General features: G+C 38.1%; 1 protein-coding gene across 1 annotated transcript in view; it reads right to left on the bottom strand.

Moving 5' to 3' along the window:
* The window catches only part of ATP11A (ATPase phospholipid transporting 11A), a 126,028-nt gene that overhangs the window by 6,652 nt on the left and 97,898 nt on the right, over positions 1-21,478 (bottom strand). Inside the window, exons 20-27 of the mRNA XM_065423542.1 lie at positions 20,799-20,973; positions 19,307-19,409; positions 18,909-19,054; positions 16,871-16,930; positions 15,097-15,224; positions 10,910-11,045; positions 4,935-5,000; positions 3,656-3,759 (exon numbers count right to left, since the gene is read on the bottom strand). Of these exons, the coding sequence (XP_065279614.1) occupies positions 3,656-3,759; positions 4,935-5,000; positions 10,910-11,045; positions 15,097-15,224; positions 16,871-16,930; positions 18,909-19,054; positions 19,307-19,409; positions 20,799-20,973 (918 nt within the window). The remainder of the gene's footprint in view (positions 1-3,655; positions 3,760-4,934; positions 5,001-10,909; positions 11,046-15,096; positions 15,225-16,870; positions 16,931-18,908; positions 19,055-19,306; positions 19,410-20,798; positions 20,974-21,478) is intronic.

The following is a 21,478-nucleotide window of genomic DNA, read 5'->3' on the forward strand; positions in this document are numbered from 1 at the left end:
TATCATGTCCCTCCCTCAATCTCCTCTTTTCCAAACAGAATATTCCCAGTTCCTTCAGCCTTTGTTCACATGGCTTGCATTTCATCCCTTTGATCATCTTTGTTGCTCGCCTCTGGATCCTTTCCAGTTTCTCTACATCCTTTCTATACGTTGGTGACCAAAATCGGACACAGTGCTTCAGCTGAGGCCTAATCTCCCATGACTTGCAAGCTAGAAGCAAGAGGAAGACCAAAGACAGGGTAGGCCCACTGCTCACTGAAGAGGGAGAAACAGTAACAGGAAACTTGGAAATGGCAGAGATGCTTAATGACTTCTTTGTTTCAGTCTTCACCGAGAAGTCTGAAGGAATGCCTAACATAGTGAATGCTAATGGGAAGGGGGTAGGTTTAGCAGATAAAATAAAAAAAGAACAAGTTAAAAATCACTTAGAAAAGTTAAATCCCTGCAAGTCACCAGGGCCTGATGAAATGCATCCTAGAATACTCAAGGAGCTAATAGAGGAGGTATCTGAGCCTCTAGCTATTATCTTTGGAAAATCATGGGAGACGGGAGAGATTCCAGAAGACTGGAAAAGGGCAAATATAGTGCCCATCTATAAAAAGGGAAATCTTGCCAGGAAACTACAGACCACTTAGTTTAACTTCTGTGCCAGGGAAGATAATGGAGCAAGTAATTAAGGAAATCATCTGCAAACACTTGGAAAGTGGTAAGGTGATAGGGAATAGCCAGCATGGATTTGTAAAGAACAAATCATGTCAAACCACTCTGATAGCTTTCTTTGATAGGATAATGAGTCTTGTGGATAAGGGAGAAGCTGTGGATGTGGTATACCTAGACTTTAGTAAGGCATTTGATACGGTCTCGCATGATATTCTTATCGATAAACTAGGCAAATACAATTTAGATGGGGCTACTATAAGGTGGGTGCATAACTGGCTGGATAACCGTACTCAGAGAGGAGTTGTTAATGGTTCCCAATCCTGCTGGAAAGGCATAATGAGTGGGGTTCCGCAGGGGTCTGTTTTGGGACCGGCTCTGTTCAATATCTTCATTAACGACTTAGATATTGGCATAGAAAGTACGCTTATTAAGTTTGCAGATGATACCAAACTGGGAGGGATTGCAACTGCTTTGGAGGACAGGGTCATAATTCAAAATGATCTGGACAAATTGAAGAAATGGTCTGAGGTAAACAGGATGAAGTTTAACAAAGACAAATGCAAAGTGCTCCACTTAGGAAGGAAAAATCAGTTTCACACATACAGAATGGGAAGAGACTGTCTAGGAAGGAGTACGGCAGAAAGGGATCTAGGGGTTATAGTGGACCAGAAGCTAAATATGAGTCAACAGTGTGATGCTGTTGCAAAAAAAGCAAACATGATTCTGGATGTATTAACAGGTGTGTTGTGAGCAAGACACGAGAAGTCATTCTTCCCCTCTACTCTGCGCTGGTTAGGCCTCAACTGGAGTATTGTGTCCAGTTCTGGGCACCTCATTTCAAGAAAGATGTGGAGAAATTGGAGAGGGTCCAGAGAAGAGCAACAAGAATGATTAAAGGTCTTGAGAACATGACCTATGAAGGAAGGCTGAAAGAATTGGGTTTGTTTAGTTTGGAAAAGAGAAGACTGAGAGGGGACATGATAGCAGTTTTCAGGTATCTAAAAGGGTGTCATAAGGAGGAGGGAGAAAACTTGTTCACCTTAGCCTCTAAGGATAGAACAAGAAGCAATGGGCTTAAACTGCAGCAAGGGAGGTTTAGGTTGGACATTAGGAAAAAGTTCCTAACTGTCAAGGTGGTTGAACACTGGAATAAATTGCCTAGGGAGGTTGTGGAATCTCCATCTCTGGAGATATTTAAGAGTAGGTTAGATAAATGTCTATCAGGGATGGTCTAGACAGTATTTGGTCCTGCCATGAGGGCAGGGGACTGGACTCGATGACCTCTCAAGGTCCCTTCCAGTCCTAGAATCTATGAATCTATGTCTCTGTTAATGCAATCTAAAATTGCATTTGCTTTTTTTGCAACAGCAACACATTGCTGACTTATGTTGACGTTGTGATCCACCACAACTCCCAGATCCTTCTCAGCAGTGCTGCTGCCAAGCCAGTTATCCCCCATTCTGCATTTGTTTTTTCTTCCCAAAGTGTAGCACCTTACATTTCTTTTTTGAATTTAATTTTGTTGTCCATTGCCCAGTTCTTCAATTTATCAAGATCCCTCTGAATTTTAGCTCTATCCTCCAAAGTGTTGGCAACCCCCCTCCCAGCTTAGTGTCATCTGCAAATTTGCTTTCTATTTCTACATCCAGGTCATTAACATGGGGAACCTCAGTCATATAGACCCAGTTCAAAAGGGAGGAACAGGGTCAGCGGGAACCTTGAGTCCTGCTGTTGCAGAAATGAGAAATGGATAGGCTGCCTCCCAGAAGATTCTTCCTGATCTGGGAGGAGAGGAGAGCAGACCTCCCTTCCCAGCCCCAAATTGGTATGCAAGATGCAAGCTAGCAACAGTTCCCTTCTCCATTTATAGATTGCGAGGGGAACCAGCTGGCTCACTCAATTAAGACACCAAAAGAATAAGAGGGTCAGAATGTGCATGTGTTGGAGATAAATGACAAAGGTCTCCCGTCCAGAAGGTAGTCAAAAGTTCATTGGGCATGGGAATCCCATGGGAAGTATGTGGGTGGAGAATGAGAATCAAGATATTTATAACATGCATGTTTATTCTCCTCCCCACAAACTTTAATAATGTAATTAAGTTGATAGTGATTTTTCAATTATATAAAACTGATTTAATCCTGTTAAAATTTAAATGTGGATAAAACTTAAGCCATTTTATAGCTATTTTAAAAAAATGTATTTAATCTAAAGCCATACGCCTTTCTACTCTGTTTGCAGCCAAAAGCATGAAACCAGACAAGTCTCTTGACAAACATTCTCTCCTATATACATCCAATAGTTTTGTAATATGAATTTTCCTTTCCATTTTCCTTGCTGGGGTGGTTATTAAACCTTGCCAGAATGTATTCATAAAAATACACAAATAAGGTAACAAAAGTAGAAGTAGGTGGCGCACAAATTCTGCAATAATAATATATAGATATATTTTAAGAAAAGAAGGTGGAAAGGAAAAACATTTACTAAAATGTTATTCACATCTGGTGAATAGCAGGAATATTTAGCTATCATAACAAATCTAGTACTCACTAACACATTTAGCTAGTGTCTGAAATTCCACATAACTCCTTACCTTTTAACATGAACTCAATTTTACAAATGAGTAGAAAATGTACTGCAGTATGTATATTAGCACAATAGGCGACCTCTTCAATATGTACTTAAGCCTTTATTAAAAATAGAGTTTTTGGTTTCTTAAAACAATAGAACAACCAGAAACTCAGGTGCTTACTGACTCAGTTTGAGTGCTATTACTCTTCTCTTCTTTAAGAACATTTTTAGCAGCTATCAACCTAAAGAAAAGCCAACTATTCATTAATCGCCATGACTGACATGTTTAAGTTGGTAACTCATATTGTAAATTATAGTACAGATAAAACCTGAAATGAATTTTATTTGAAAAAAAAAATTGAATATATAAACGTATTTTATGCTTGTGAAAATAACATTTGCAATACAATTCACACTAGGTTCCTACCAGATAATTCCTCCCCAGAGGAGGGAAAAGATAATGTAGAATAGCAGCGATCCCCAGATCACAAAGTGGTTTATCCATGTCCAGTAGTGTGTATCTAGTGCAAGCTGAAAGAAAACAGGTCATCTTGGTGTTTATATTATTTTTTTAGAAGTGATAAAAGACTCAACAGGAGATGAGGTACAAAGAAAATCAATGAACTATTTAAAGAATTAATCTGAGAACTCTATGCAGAACTGTAGGGAACAATGATACCTTTCTATTTCTACCATAGTTAAGAAAGTTCCCATACCTAAGTACTAATCTTTGTATTCTGTATTGAGATCTAGTATATGTCATGACAAAGGCTTGACTATTCATTAGGAAATTATATATATGAGATATTACTAGCGCAGCCCCAGACGATTGTTTCACCGTCCTCCCTCTTGTTCCTCTTTATAATTAGGCTGTAACTGTCCTAGTTTATATCAGTTACAAACGTACGTATATAATTACTGAAAATTGGCAATTATAAACTGCTTCAACCATTAAAATAATTCTCTCCCCCCTTATAACAAACAAATAATTACATAGTGATGCTCATTATTGATGCTCTCTTTTAATCTAATAGGCTGTACTTATCGAATGATAGAAATATAAGTCATGAACTCCCAACGCTTCTCTCTTTTGACAGTGAAAATCTACTGGGGAAAGTATTCCAACAATGAACTCAGTAAAACCAGCTATTTTGAATACCCTGGCTAAAAAGTCACGTAAAAGGAATCCAAGCAAAATATAAGCATATGTGCATTTCTGTACAGAAATTTCCATTTCATTATACAGAATATGTAAGAAATCAGTATATTTAAACATAAACCAACTTTGATAGGGCATCTGAAAACGGATACATCACCATACCAACCTAAAAAGCTGAACTTAAAAAACCAAACCAAACCACAAACAGGAAAAATCTGGCAATTCATTGGTAACATTGTGATATCATGTCAAGATCCAACTTTGGAACTCCAGCTAAATCTTTCACTCTTGAGCTGCCAGTAACCCTGCACAGATTCAATCAATGTACCGAGTTTTTTATAGCTTCATATGCCAACAGCTCTGGACAGGAGCAGAATCGACAAGCTCCAAAGGAAACCGTGTTTAGTTCTCCGTAAGTAGAAGGATTATAGTCAAAATACCACGTGGGGAAAGTTGGTTTTAGTAAACAGGATAGGGGACAACTATAGTTATTGATGGGGATCCCAAAGAGTCTCAGTAGATGAAATATCAATATAGAATATCTTACCTTCAATGTAACTGTAAATACTAGCACAGTAAACACCAGTGTTCCAAAGGTCCAGTTTCCAAACATCTATAAAAAAGGGTCAAAAGTCATTATAAGTAATGTACTTCACTGTATCACGATCCATCTAGAACAACCTATTTGGATATCAGTTTATTTTGCTCGTGCGCACACATTTCAGACTGCACACAAGCAACATACACATAATTAGAACACTCAGCCCAAAGCTCATTGGTACTTTTCTTTGTGTAAAGAAAAACTGCAGCACAGTTAGTGTGTCACTGCGCTGTTTCCCAGGAGAGCATTGATGATATTTTCAGTGTCTTCTCAACTGCCATCTTTCTGACCTCTCTCCTCTCTAGTTCTTGGAGTCACATGTCTTCATGGAGACTGATGAATGCATCAGGTTGGTAACAGGACAAGTAAGATATCCATCACAGAAATGTAAGTATGTATAAACTTCACTGATTTAAAAAAAACAAACACCTTTGAGTAGTTGATACTAGATTTTTTCCCTTTGATTCCTCACTACATGCACCTTGAAATAAAATCACCTCAACTACCCTAAATGAACATTGCTTTATGTAGCATACAATATTTATGGTTCAGGATACCAACATAATACCTTTTAACACCTACACATATATCCATTTTAAAAGCTGTGATAATGATGCAATATCTGAAGTATCTCATGCTCTTGAGATTCTTCAGATAGATGGCACAGAGAAGAGAATTGGAAAATGATGTGAAGGGGACCTGAGAGATGAACACAGACAAAACACGAGGGAGCAGCTGCTGCTCACTCAGTAAGGGACAGCATACAGCTCAGGAGCAGATGAGCTGAAGTTTCTTATTCAAATGTAGTGCCAGTAGACTTCCAGCATGCTGCACCAGAGGCTGCTAGTTGGTTGCATGAGGGAAGGACAGACATGCAAAGATTAAATGAGCTACAATTTCTTTCCACTTCATTCCATTTCCAAGATTTATGAAAAATGTGCTATTTTATACTAGGATAGAATTGTATTGCAATGGATAAATATGACTTCTGCCTTATTAAAACAAGACACAGAAGTGGCATGTATATTTTCCACATACTAGTATTTGTAAGAGATTAGGTGTTACTTAAAGTAAACTTCAGACATACTATAAATCATTTATTTCAGATACCAACTTTAACATAGAGCTTTAAAACCAAACCAAACCAAACCAAACCAAACCAAACCACCAACAAACCAAAATAAGTTTGGCTTTTACACCAAGAGAAATAAAGACCTTTTGTATTATAAATTCTGCAAGGTAGAGACTTTCTAAGTAAGTTTTTTATCTAGTACAATTAAGCCCCAATCTCAGTTGGGCCTCTACATACTACTGTAACATAATAGGATTATTAATAATATTCTGTCAAATCCATAGTATTATGTATATTCACTACTCAGTTATTTATCTCTAGGTTTTCATAAGATCGCCCCTCACCATGGTATCTGAGCTACTATCAGAAATTATAGTTATGGTAAATAAATCTTGAAATAATGTACTTTAATAGACTGAACAACATGTATTATGATAAAATATCCCAGGTTTTCTATTTTGTTTAATAGAGATTTTGGTGCGTCTTTTAAATTGATTTCCTGTGAAGGAAACCACCAGTTTGGAATCTGGGCTGCTTCTCGCTACATTGTTTGTTTGTAGCTCTTCTCCCCAGTTGGTTGCTAGGCTTTTGGTGCCCAGCAAAGTCCTCTCTACCAGCAACATGCCCCCCCACCAGCCCCCGTCATCTTTACTTCACAATGAGACAAGGACTATTGCAGTAGTACTCCTACAGCTATAGTGATAACAGCAGGACTGAAACTGTGCATGGAGTGTTGCAGTGACTGGAACAGGCCCGGCCTGGCCAGCCCCTTATACCTCATTGGATCTTCATCCTAAACCAAATGGGAAGAGAGACACCACAAGATTTTGGGCAACTTCCGGAGCAGATATCAGGCAGGCTATCTGTTCCACATGAGAGGCACCAGAGCAGAAACTAGAAGGAGCACACAGTCAGGTAGAAAGGGTCTTTCCTTCCAGACATACTTTGATCTGGTGGACTTCCTCAACTACATGTTGAGGAGAAAGGTGTGGAGTTGCCCAGGCCTTGACGTTCACCACATTTACTCCAGACTAGTAGGCTCTCTGCAGAAATTATTATTAGTGTTGATGAAAAGTGTAAATTACTATCCTTAGAGATTGATGTCCCATAAACAATAGAGCATATGAAGCTGTGAAAGCTCACTCAATTTGATTTAGTACTGATCTGAAGGGTTGACAACACATGGTGTCACCTCCAGGGATGGCAGCTTCCCTTTTTCACATGGTGATCCTTGGTCTCTCCACTGAAGCTTCCAGCAAGGGTGCCTCAGTGCCAACTGTGCTAGTAGTTTCTGTGATGTGGACAACTCTCCACGAGAAAGTAGACAGACACCGTCAACTCATTTTACATAGACCAGGACTCAAACTTCATCATACCCAATATCAAATTCTGAATCTTAGTTAGAAAGGATATCTTCAACCATATATTATCCCATAGTGTTGATTTCTCATTTAGCTTAAGTTAATTCCATTGAAACGAAGATCACATGCTGCTGTATTTTTAACTTCTTGGTATTTTTACATTCAATACATTTCAACAGTTCATCCAAGTTTATCTGTGTATGGTGTTTAAGACCAAGAAACATTAAACCAATGAATGATTGAAATATTAAAGTGATTGTTCCTCCATAATCAGGACTTTCACATCCATCTAATTTCTTTATATAAACCTGTGAGAAACCTTTCATTCACTAGTCAGACCTTCTGCATTTAATCCTCTTACCTGTACAACCTGAAGGATTTTGATTTACTGAGGTTTTGTTTTGGTAATCAACTTGATTTTGATATGGCCACGGTCATGGCTGTACTATTGTGTGTGCCACTTCTGAAAAATTCAGTTCACTTCTTGATTAGAGAGGCTAGGCTGGACTCTGAAACTTAGTTGATTTGTTCAGGACTTGGGGGTCATGCCAACACATGCTGACTTTCTTCCAGCAATTAGATCTTCAAGTAATTAGCAGACTTTGTGGGATGGCAAGTCCGGATTCCCAGTAAAAGCAAACCCAGATGGTGAACATTTTACTTGAAATTCTGGGCATTGTGTTTTGTTTGCTGATTTACTATGATATGCTCCTACCCTCTTCGCCCTCACTATCATTCTGCTTCTGACCTCATTGTCCCTGTTCTCCGTGTTCCTCTCCAACTTTCCCTCCTACCTCTCCCATCTCTTCTTCTCCTCTTTTCTTTCAATGTCCCTATTCCCTTCTTTTGGCTTTCCCACACCCTTGCTCCTATTAACCCAGCCTCCCTCCTGCCTTTCCCCCCACTTTTCCGACCCCAATAATACAATTTAAAAAAATCCTACAACAAAACACCAAATCAAGCACACACAAAACACACTGTGAAAGTTATATGACATTTACCACCTGCGATCACTCTGCTTCTATGTTGCATTCCTTTCCTTACTCTTTGCCTTCTCTGTTTAGATTGCAAGCTCTTTGGGGAACATCCCTACTCTATGTTTGTACAGTGCCTAACACAATGGAGTCCACAATTCAATTGGGACATCTAGGCACTGCTGTAGTAAATTGACTACTATTATTATTGACAGATCTTGGACACCTGAATTTTGCTTGTCAGGCAATTGCTCTGGGCCAGCCATTTTGCGGTCAGCTGGCCAAGAGAAATGAAAGACGATGGGTGATAAAGGACACCCAAAATTCTAACAGTATGTCACTTTAGAGATTGTAGTGGACCTTCAATAAGATTTCTAAGTAAAGTTAGATGCTTTGGGTTTGTGATTTATTTTTAAGCTGAATGTCATGCCATACTCTGGCCTGTCACATTGGAGTTTTTCACCACAGTAAAGGACATTAGCTTGCCTCACATTTTTACTAGCCTTGGCGGCAGTGGAGATTTGGGGTAAAAAGCTGGGGGGAAAAAGAATACCCTCTTGATGCAATAACCTAGAAGTTGTCCATTTTAACAACTTGGAACCTAAGGTGGATCATCTAGTGTAGCTTCATGAGACTGTCACACTTGTCTCTCCCTCACCCCTTCACTTGTTTTTGACTCTGACTTGTTGTGAGATACTGAACTGATATTGTAAGCCATTCAAAGCTTGCTTTTGTGAGGCACTTAGCACATATTGGACACTCAATCATTGTTTAGAGTTGAGGTTGATGTCCACGTTTCAGTTGATTACTTATCCCTGACAGCCAACATTTTCAGGCACCCAAAATCCATGCTTAACACTGAAATAAAAGGTCAGAGTTTCAAAAGGTGCTGAACTTCCCTTAAATTCTGACTTCAAATGGAACTCAGGATACTCAGCACCTCTGTCATTAGGCTACTTATTCAGGTACCTAAACATTACTATGGGTCCATTACTTTAAGCTCCCAACTTTGAACATTTTGGGATGAGGCTTTAATGTGGTTTGGGAACATGGTTAAAAACCAAACTGGTTCATCTACACAAGAAGACTCAACTAAAAGATTAAAGATGGATTCTGAATCAATGCATCTGGCAACAACAAGAGGCTATGCGACTCCCACAGCTGTGAAAGAAAATTTTATGAGTACCAAAAACTGAAACTATATAGAGTTTTCAACCTCAGATTGAAAACATAATTACAGGAGAAACAGAACTACTGTAGCATACTGCACTGCCCAAAGGTAATTCTTTCAATGTACAGGCAAACTTAAAAAGAAGATTCCTGTCTTTTCTCACACAGTGGTTTAGTTTACTACATTCAATGATGTCACAATATCCATTCTACTCAAATATTACTTCTCTAGTAAACATAGAATTACATCTGACATTTCTGGACAGATATGTTTCACTTAAAATTGGGTAAATAAAAATTACACAGTTGTATTCTCACAGTCATTCAATGAATCTTTTCTAAAGTTGTGGAAATGTCAGATATTATAAATCGCCTAGAGTTGAGATTTTCAATAAGACAAAAGAGCTGAGTGGGAAGCACTGATGAAAACACAACAAAATGCAAAGGAAAGCAGAAAATTAATAGTGTCAAAAATGTATGGTTTTTCTAATACAACTCCCTGGCTGTAACAATTTTTAAAGAAACTAAAAAGGCAGCAACTGCTAATATTTCTATAAAAGGACAGAAGTCATGAAAATATTTGTAGGAAATATTTTAACTGTTCTTTAGTTCAAGAACAGGGAAAGAGGCAATGCACATCATGACAAAACCACAATAGTCTTACCATATGAGTGTTGGTTGTCATTAGCTGAGGTTAGGAAGAGAAGCAAGTAGCAAAAAAGAAAAAAAAAAGCAAGACACAAATAAAATAGACCAAAAAATGTTAATGTGTAAATAACTAAAATGCAAAAGGTCCTTAAAAATTTATATTCATGTCACTGTACCATAAGTAGAAACAGAATGTCTTAAATGACGTAAAATATATAAATGTTAAACATGTAATTCTAGTCTGTTCTATTTAGGCTCTTGCATGGTGCCCATCACAAGGATATTCAGGTGTCTATCTTTTAAAAATATGCACAAATGAATTAAAGAAGTCAAATTATCAATATATATTGATGAAGTAGGTATTAATTATGAAATAGCAAATTCTTACCGGATATTTCGAGTTCAGGTTATAAACTCCCTTCCCCACCCCTTCCCCAACCAGCATGCAGCCACATGCTGATTACTGATACATGGTATTTTAGCTATATAATTCTGTTTCTGTTAAAAACAGTGTTACATATCACTCCTATCTCACTGCCACCCATAAAACAGTTATCTCTACAGGAAGCCTTTATGACAATAGTTGGTTATTTTTAATGAATTACGCCTATGTAAATGATAATTGAACATTTGGGATTTTAAAAGTTACAATTTCTTCATTTCCCAAGTCTAACTTTGATCAAACTAAATACTAACCTGTCCATTGCTGGTCACAGTTGTGTTGTCAAACAAGAAATAGGCACCAAAAAAAAATACCACAGCATCAAACAGTCCCAAGAATGTCCAATAAATAAATACACGCCAGCGCAGAAGAGCATTCTTGGTAATATCCCTGAATAAAACAAGACATATGCAGTCAGACTGGCATGCTAAAAAGATCCAAGAAATATGAACTCAACAAATTATTTTGTGAGAAGAAATATTTAAAATATTGTATTTGGAACACAGTTAGACATTTCCCATGTGACAAGTGTCTACCACAGGGGTCGGCAACCTTTCAGAAGTGGTGTGCCGAGTCTTCATTTATTCACTCTAATTTAAGGTTTCACATGCCAGTAATACATTTTAACGTTTTTAGAAGGTCTCTTTCTATAAGTCTATAATATATGACTAAACTATTATTGTATGTAAAGTAAACTAAGGTTTTTAAAATGTTTAAGAAGCTTCATTTAAAATTAAATTAAAATTCAGAGCCCTCCGGACCAGTGGCCAGGACCTGGGCAGTGTGAGTGCCACTGAAAATCAGCTTGCGTGCCACCTTTGGCACGCGTGCCATAGATTACCTACCCCTGGTCTACCAGATCCACATTCATCTCTCTCCATAAGATCTATGACTTTTGTCTAGTCTCCTCCACTACTCGTTGACTATAATTCTACCAGTTCCCACTCTGATGGTAAATTCTGTATTTGTACTGTACCAGTCCAAGTTAGATTTCAATCTCTTCAGGGAAGGGACATGTTTAAAGTACAAGTTTTGTAAAGTGCTGTGCACAGTGATGACCTAAACCTAAAAAGATATGTAATAAATTGAAACACTAGAGGTCTCTGGAGACTTTGCTTTCTTTTCCAGGCGGAAACTTATTACTACAATATGGAATGTTAACAACATAGGTGCAGTCATGCTTACCAGAATCGAAGAGTATATTAACATAAAGAGTATTACTAGAATGCTTTCCTTTAGAAAATGTGATTGATTGTTTACTGGACAAAAGTGTTTGGCTATAGTAAATTTTCCCCAGTACATATGAATCTGAATGGTACTGGTTTAATTCTCATACATGGAAAATTGGGACATGGCCTATCATAAAATGGGTCAGAGCAAAACTGAAATGAAAAATGTGAATTATAAAGATCTAAACAGTACTTGGAAACAAAAGCACTTATACACGGTCTCCCTTTCCAACACTGATCATATCAATCAATATTTTCACCCAAATACCTTTAAAAAAAAAAAACTGGGCTCAGGACTGTCTTAAATTATTTTTCATTGTGAGTAAATTACCCCATTCATTTGAGAGCAATTTTTTCAAAAAAACACATCACTATAAATGGCTAAAATAGCATCATATCTCATGTGGCCTACAATAATTTTGTGCTATTGACTGACAAAATAAGTTCAGAATATCAGTGGGCATTAAATATGCTATGCTCTCAAAAGCCAAACAAAAATGTCACTCTCCAAAACGAGCATTTAATTTTTTTAAATTGTAAGGTGTAATAAAAATGAGTTTTCAATAGCAGTATGTAATATTACCCTTAGGGTCTAAGAGTTCACCCAACTGTGAAATAAATACCTGGAGCCATATCACACTTTTCAAGTTTATGCTTTGGGCATCTACGATTACTCTCAAAATAAGGCACTGGTTTTGCAGCTACAGCAGTCCAAACCAGGCATTCATCCTAATGTGAACTGCCAAATGCAGTTTATTGGCACAGATAGTCATCCAACTGGCAGCAAAGAGTAATCTAAAATAGTTTTAGCATTATTGTCCTGCAAACTAGTCAACATTTTGCCGTTGACTATTTTGGTTTCCCTGCGAAAGGATCTTGGGACATGTAAAACTGATGGATGTTTCAGGGAAACACTATGGCAGATTGCAAGCAGGCTTAAGGTATTAACAAGCAGCAACAATATGCTTATGGGGCTTCAAAGAAACTTGTTCACATGGTGTCTATTTTGAAAAACATGTTGCTGCATAAAAGATATCTTTGACTATACCAACACCACTCACCTCTGCAAGAAACAAGGAACTCTCTGATGGAATTAGATCCAGCAAAGAATAGATTTAAGGAAAAAGGAGGGAGAAACTGCAGCTTTCAGTCTCTCCTTCCCCTCAAAAGAAAATACTATACATAGATATATAGTGTGTTTTGTTTCTAGGAATCTGCTGTCCTCCACAGATGGAGGCATTAAACAATACTAAATGAATACATTTTTTTCACTCTGTAGGGCAATAATTTTCTACTATAATTCTGAACTTCTGTCTAAGACTGTACATGATCTACAGAGTTTATCCAGCTATTGAAATATATATATATATTAGGACTGTCACGTGATTAAAAATATTCATCGCAATTAAATCACACTGTTAAACAATAATAGAATACCATTTATTTAAATATTTGTGGATGTTTTCCACATTTTCAAATATATTGATTTCAATTAAAACACAGAATACAAAGTGTACAGTGCTCACTTTATATTTATTTTTATTAAAAATATTTGCACTGTAAAAAACAAAAGAAATAGTATTTTTCAATTCACCTAATACAACTACTGTAGTGCAATCTCTTTATCATGAAAACTGAACTTACAAATGTAGAATTATGTACAAAAAATAACTGCATTCAAAAATAAAACAATGTAAAACTTTAGAGCCTACAAGTCCACTCAGTCCTACTTCTTGTTCAGCCAATTGCTCAAACAAGTTTGTTTACATTTGCAGGAGATAACGCTGCCCGCTTCTTATTCACAATGTTGTCTGAAAGTGAGAACAGGTGTTCACATGGCACTGTTGTAGCTGGCGTCACAAGATATTTACATGCCAGATGTGCTAAAGATTCCCTTCATGCTTCAAGCACCATTCCAGAGGACATGCGTCCATGCTGATGACGGGTTCTGCTCGATAACAATCCAAAGTAGTGTGGACCAACGCATGTTCATTTTCATCATTAGAGTCAAATGCCACCAGCAGAAGGTTGATTTTCTTTTTTGGTGGTTCGGGTTCCGTAGTTTCCGCATGAGAGTGCTGCTCTTTTAAGACTTCGGAAAGCATGCTCCACACCTCATCCCTCTCAGATTTTGGAAGGCACTTCAGATTCTTAAATCTTGGGTCGAGTGCTGTAGCTATTTTTAGAAATCTCACATGGGTATCTTCTTTGCATTTTGTAACATCTGCAGTGAAAGTGTTCTTAAAATGAACATGTGCTGAATCATTATCCAAGACAACTATAACATGAACTATATGGCAGAATGCGGTAAAACAGAACAGGAGACATACAATTCTCCCCCAAGGAGTTCAGTCACAAATTTAATTAACGCATTATTTTTTTAATGAGCGTCATCAGCATGGAAGCATGTCCTCTGGAATGGTGGCCGAAGCACAAAGGGGCAGACGAATGTTTAGCATATCTGGCATGTAGATACCTTGCAATGCCGACTACAAAAGTGCCACGTGAATGCCTGTTCTCACTTTCTGGTGACATTATAAATAAGAAGTGGGCAGCATTATCTCCCGTAAATGTAAACAAACTTGTTTGTCTTAGCGATTGGCTGAACGAGAAGTAGGACTGAGTGGACTTGTATGCTCTAAAGTTTTACAGTTTTGTTTTTGAGTGCAGTTACGTAACAAAAAATATCTACATTTGTAAGTTGCACTTTCACAATAAAGAGATTGCATTACAGTATTGTATGAGGTGAATTGAAAAATACTGTTTCTTTTGTTTATCATTTTTACAGTGGAAATATTTGTAATAAAAAATAATATAAAGTGAGCAGTGTATACTTTGTGTTGTAATTGAAATCAATATATTTGAAAAGGTAGAAAAACATCTAGAATATTTAATAAATTTCAATTGGTAGTCTGTTGTTTAACGGTGCAATTAAAACTGCGATTAATCACGATTAATTTTTTTGAGTTAATTGCATGAGTTAACTGCAATTAATCGACAGCCATAGTATGCTATATACATCTGGTCATTTCCAAAATATTTCCAGAAGTACCATCTCAGGTGCAGTGCATCTAATTGTTAGAGGATGTTGCACTTCTTATATCGTGCACAATGGAAGTCGTGAATCACTAATGGTATTTTAGAGGAACATTCCAAAAAAGACTGTCTACAAATGACAAGCCAAACATTTGGGGCTAAATGATTACCTTTACCTGTACAGTGAAGGTTCTCTCTTGAGCATCTCTGTACTGACATGTTGTTCCATTAGACTGTACAAGAGGATAGGAAGAGATGTGAAGCTGATATTGTACAGTGTTAGATACGCAGTATCATATAAAGGCTGCAGATGGAAAAAAGAGTTATATTAACCAGTTATATTTTCAAACACAATACACCATACTATGCTTGATTTAACAGGAGAATGTTGTCTTGTTTAGAGACACAAAAGCACATTCCTTAAAACGAAGACAAATTCCACATAGCATCCTTGGATGACTGTTTTTGAGATAGGATAAAAGTCAGTTTTCACCCAGGTTCCTCTGGGCAAACAAGTCAATCAAAATTTGACTTGACAATAGTCAGTGGTCCCCTCACAATGTTTCAGCTGTGCAAAGCGGCTGTAAAGCTGCCCTAGCTGGGCAATTGATTCCCCTGGTGGGGGAAATCTCTGTCCGGCATAGCCAGCTCCACTCCACCCCCTTTTCACCCACCCAATATAGGGTAGAGTTCAGGTGTAATGGCTGGAGTGTTGCTACATTCCAGTAATCCTCAGATGACATAATGGTCACTTGTGGGGCTATAGCTAGCATGTTTAAGCTAAAGCAGCTCTAGAGAACAGCTTGAATAGGGGGATCAAATCAGCTCCTTGACAGCACAAGGGACTGGGCATGAACCAATCTTTTTCTCCCCTTCTCCCTGTTCTGGGTCTTATTCTAGGTACATAATGTTTATCATCATTAACAAACCTATTCCTTGCCCCCTATAAAGTGAGGGTTTCTTCCAGACCCTGCCTCATGATCAGCCTATGCCCTGAAACATGTGCACTGAAAATCCTTACTACAAAGGCTTCTCCTTTTTTTTTTTAAAGTAGTGTTATTTTTCATGAAAAAGAATGGCAAATTTTGCAGCCAAAGTTCATCAACACATGCTTTAACATCTAGTATTAGCCAGAGAGTGCTTCACAAAATGCTAGATAGGTTTCAGCGCATCCCTAAAATTGAAAATAGTTTCACACTCAATTTTTTAAGCTCATTGGAGCTTTACTGTGAAAATCTATGAAAAAGGTCCAGTCGGTCCCCTTTTCTTCCAAGTTCCTGAATTTGTTTTCATCTCCCTTACTTCATGGGAGGAGAGACAAGGAGCCTTCCATACAACTTAGATAGCTGAGAACAGCCGAGGAAGAGCAAAGAAACAAGAACTTAAAAGAAAGAGGACCTGGCCCTCCCCCAAGAATGCCTTATTTTTCTCTTTTGGAGAATTAGGTCCCTAAACTGGTGTGTTTATTTTCCCTTCTCCCACCCCTGATTTCCATGGTATGGGCATCTGCATGCTCAGCCTGAGAGAGCCCCAGATCAGGCCAGCTGCCTTCTGCACTTTCACCCCTGCCTCAAAAGACAAACCGTTCACACCCACACCTTTTAGATTTTCTTCTATCCATGCTCTGTGAGCAAAAAATCAATGGAAAGATTGAACTGCATGTTTTCCATGGAGATTTTGCTTTCCACAGCTAACTCTCAGTTTTGTGTTTTCCATTAAGTCTTTGACTCAGAAAATAATGTGGCTTTTCTGATAATTCATCAAATTCATTTCAGTAACAGTCATGAGAGCTCTTGAAAGCCACACTAACCAAAGGTAATAGCCTTCTTTAGAGAGAGCTGTAAGCTAAACTAATAGCTTTTTCAGCCTAGCTGGTCCAGTAAGATTATACAGAAAAAGGCCAAAGAGAAGGTTTTACAATAAGCAGAAAAATTAAAATGCCTGACTAACCTGTTGTGAAAACCCACAGAAGAACTGGTATAAAAACTGAGGAAAAATGAAGCAGACATTCTGGAAGACAAAGTGAGAGTTATCAAGTGATGCACAATCAACAACATATATCACGCATTATTATAACCATGTATATTATAATATCGTATAATACTAATTGTGCTGCACACAGAATACAGAAAAGGCTGTGATAGATTTATAGAAATAGGGCATTCACATTCTCATTTTACATTAGCACAGATAAACACAATTTTGAAATAAAAATTATAACTACTCTGTCAAGTTGGAGGGAAATGAGATGCTACACGGGGGTGGGTAGGCACAGAAGACAGAAAGAGGAAAGTAAGGTCATATCAACAATGGGATTCAGGTAAACTAGTTTCTGATATACTGTGGCCAGTCAGTGTGAACATAAATAGTAAAATGGGTTTCTCCATCCACATTGGTCAACTGAACTTAGAAACTGATTTAAGTTAGAATTACGTTAATTTTTAAAACACTGGTCCTCAGACTTGATTTAAAAGGCACTGTAGATGGTGCCTAGAACATGGGTGGGTGGGGGGCAGGGAAGGAGGGAGTTGCTGGAATACATATGGGAATAAAGATTAAAGACAAAATGAAAATTTTATTTTTAACCGTATTAACGATCACACAGTGCATACAAATAAAAGCTGTTCTGCCTCAGAGTTTGGTGACAATGATACTCCTGAGAGCATTCTGCATCAAAAAATTAAAAGTTCTGCATCAAAATAATTAAAATTCTGCACACAATATTTTAAAATTCTGCAAAAATTTGCAAATTTTATTTCACAAATAAATGTGGAGGCTCCAGCCTGGCAGTGGAACGAACAGACCACTGGCTGCACAGAGGTGGAAGATCACTCTGCAGCCTCCCCTGCCTGGGACACGGACTCAGCAGTGAGGCTGCACCCAATCCTGACACAGCCTGCCCCAGAAACATCCCAGGGCCTTGCCCCTCCATGCCAGGTGCACCAGGTGTGGGCAGGCAGGCTCAGCAAGGCAGGATCCAAGTGTGGAGGGGCTTAATGTGAGGGAATCCAGGTATGGGTTGAGAGGGTTCTGTTTGTGGGCGGCTCAATGGGGGATCCGGCTGCGCGTGGGGGTGTGTGGGATCTGGATGCACAGGGGCTTGTTGCGGGGATATGGGTACGATGGTAATGGGACTCGCAGGGGGTCCAGGTGAAGGTGGTTGGGACTCAGTGGGGCAGGGTGTGGGGGTCCAGATGCTGGGGGAGTGGGGCTCAGTTGGGTGAGGATCCAGGTACAACTGGTTGGGGCTCGGTGGGGTGAGGATCCGGGTGGCTCGTTGGGGTGGTCCAGGTGCAGGGGGAGTGGGGCTCATCAGCGGGGGTTCTGAATGTGTGTGGGGGGGTGAAGCTCGGTGGGAGGGTCTGGGTATGAGGGGGTCTGGATGCATGGGGATTTGGTGGACGGGGGAGCAGCTCCCTGTACAGAGATCCCCTCCCCTTGCAGCTGAGGAGTGATGGGTGCAGGAAGCAGGGTAGGGGGGGGTGGGAGGAGGGGGAGTTTGCAGTGCTTCCTGCAGCCGGGGGAGAAATCTGTGAGTAGGTCTGACCCAGCCCCGGATGCCGTGCAGGGGAAGAGGAAGTCCTGTTCTCCCCAGCCCAGCCGGGACTAGCACCTGAGTCCAGTGCAGGGTAGGAGCTACCTGTTGGGTCTTCCCCGGTCCCGCCTCTTGCCCCACAGTGATTTACCTCTCTGATGGTTGCCCTGGGCACCTGAAACACTGCTGGGGAGGGTCGCATGACTGCTCTTGTGGCTTCCTTTTGCTTCCCCATCAGAAAGTTATTTTTCTGCGGGGAAGCAAAGAAATATGCGGGGGACATAAATTCTGCGCATATGCAGTAACACAGAATTCCCCCAGGAGTACAATGAGCAAACCCACCTGGGGATTTGTATCTAGGAGTCAACAGCATTTTCTACAGTTGAGGGTACCTATTATATATAGTTAGTTAATACCATATGCATATTTGCGGATTACATGATCCTATCCTACCTTATAAAAGAAGTATTGCACAAGCTCTGATATTCTAACATAATAAAAATGCCCATGAACAAGCAACATTTTTTTCAAATGTTTAAATTTAGGTATTGCATAGTCACTATTTCTTGCAGCTTGACGGCCTTCTTTTCCAGTGATTCCTAGAAGAAAGAGTTGTTAGAAGCCGTTCAGAAAGCTAACGAATTATTTAAAACATACAAAAATACTGGCAAAGTTGCAGGGCATGTGGTGATGTTAATTTATTATTAGATTTCATTATGCCTTATAATTAGCTGGAGTGTATAAAATATAAACATTATCTAAGAAAATGGGTAATTAATTGTTTGAAACAACCTCTTTTTTTAAAATTATATTTATTTCCTTTTAAAGTAAAATCTAGACCGCACACTTACCTATACCAACGTGTGCTTCTAGAATCATACTGACATCATTTGCTCCATCACCAATTGCTAATGTGATAGGGTGTTCCTTTGATAATTTAATCAATTTTACGATCTGAAAAAGAATTAGCATTAAAAATCTCTTTCCTGACATGTTTACAATTTGGTTACTGTGCTGTGAGATGGCATGTGGTGTACAGTTAATTAAATGTAAGCAACATGCTTACAAAGGAAATTCTGTGAAAGTGAAGAAAAACAGTTTTGTCCAATTCAATTATTATACATTAAAACCAATAGAGTTTCTTTGGCTAGAAAAAGCCTTGAATATGAATAGTCCTCTGGTTTTATAAGTATTATCAGTGCATTTTAAAAGGGGTAGGGGAGAGAGACTGTTGAGGAGACTAATGTAGAAATTATTCAGAAGTTTTGCTTATGCAGTCATCATCTACAGGCTGTGAAAGCTTTAATTACAATAATTCCCAAGGTACAGACTGTACATTTTCAGTAAAATCCTAAAAAAGAACTTTTTATTTTCTCAAATGCTTCCTAAGCCAGTAAAGTTGCTTTTCTTTTCTTATTTCTTAAGGAGAATAGTTTTCTTGAATATTAATCTCATGATCTATTCCATGACTGGCAAAATGAATATCAAACTTGGCAATGAACTAAGATAATAGGGTCCTGTATGTCTTTCGAATATAGAAGACCAAATATGGGAGAACAGATCCATCCATTTTAACTAGCAAGCATTATAATTTTAATAAACTGGTCTATTCAAACTAAATACTTATACAAACTTCCCCAGGATGAAAAGAAGAGTGATTAAATACATTAATTAGACTAAATGAATGTGCATGTGTACTGTACATGAGCACTAAAACAAAAATATGGGGATTCAAGATATTTATGTTTCCATGTTTTGTGTCTTAAATATCAACATGCTTTAAAGTTTCCTCCCCTGGAGTTATTAATATTGTTTACAAACTGAACTCCAGGTAAAACAGAGTTTTGAATCTGGGAATATCTACAGCAAATTTATATGTTTATGTTAACATCAATGAGAAAACAGGAGTCAGACAGTATTTCAAACAGTTTACACCATCTATCTATTCTATCTGGATTTTATTTGTATTTAAAAAACAAGAACTAACACTCCACAATAATAGGTAACTCATGCTTCCAATAGTATCATGTAGTATGAGTAGAAGATGAAGCAATTGGTTCATTAAATATGTTTCATTTACCAGTATGTATCAACCATAAAAGTTGATCATATACATAAATCAAAATCAGGTGCACAGCAGGGTTCTCTTTTAATGTGCCATTACCTAATTGCTTTCTAGCAAAAATTCTCCTCTCATTCTTTTTCTAATTTTTTGCTTCCATTTTATAGGATAGAAAAGTGAAAGATAACATTTTAAATTACCATAATATGTCACAAACAGTAATGACTTTCAATATTTACATAGATGCGTAGTTAACAAGTAATTGATCATGAAACACAAACCTGTGCTTTCTGCAAAGGTGCCATTCGACAGCATAATACTGCACTGCAGTTCCTGCAAATTTCAAGAAAGCGCTCTCTATAGTTACCAGAGCTCCCATCTTCTCTAGGTTTCATTATTAATGATAATGCTGCTCCATCAATAATTAAACCATAATCTTGCATATCAGTTGAAAGTCTGTTGAGGAAGAAAATGCAAGTGAAGAGCTACTGTAAAAATATATATATTTTGAGTTTTGATTTGGAAAGAGAAGGCGAGAAATTTATTTACCAAAAAGCAACATTAAAAGGGACGTTACCAAGGTAAATATACTTAAAGTGAAAATCCTTCTATGCTGTTCCTGGCAAAATATTTTTAAATTCTAGTTTACTTTTGACTCATTCTGCTTATTTACTTTTGCATTTCACCACCTAGCTTGGACAATGAAACTAGATTGATTCTGTTTCATTTATGCTTTGACTTCCATGCACTAGTATAATGTTATTGTGTTTGGGTTTCCAGCATTGCAGGGGAATGTTTACAACAAAAATGGAAAAAAAAAAAGCAGTGGTTTTCAAAACTCTGTAAAAATTTACATTTTTAATAGTTTTTTTCCCCCAACACCTCCTTCTGTCTCCACTGCCAACACACAACCTTTTGTTTATTTTTGACAAAAATAGACTGCCTAAGCTACCCATTATAA

The sequence above is a fragment of the Emys orbicularis genome, chromosome 1 (assembly GCF_028017835.1).
Source record: "Emys orbicularis isolate rEmyOrb1 chromosome 1, rEmyOrb1.hap1, whole genome shotgun sequence".
Taxonomy (NCBI): domain Eukaryota; kingdom Metazoa; phylum Chordata; order Testudines; family Emydidae; genus Emys; species Emys orbicularis.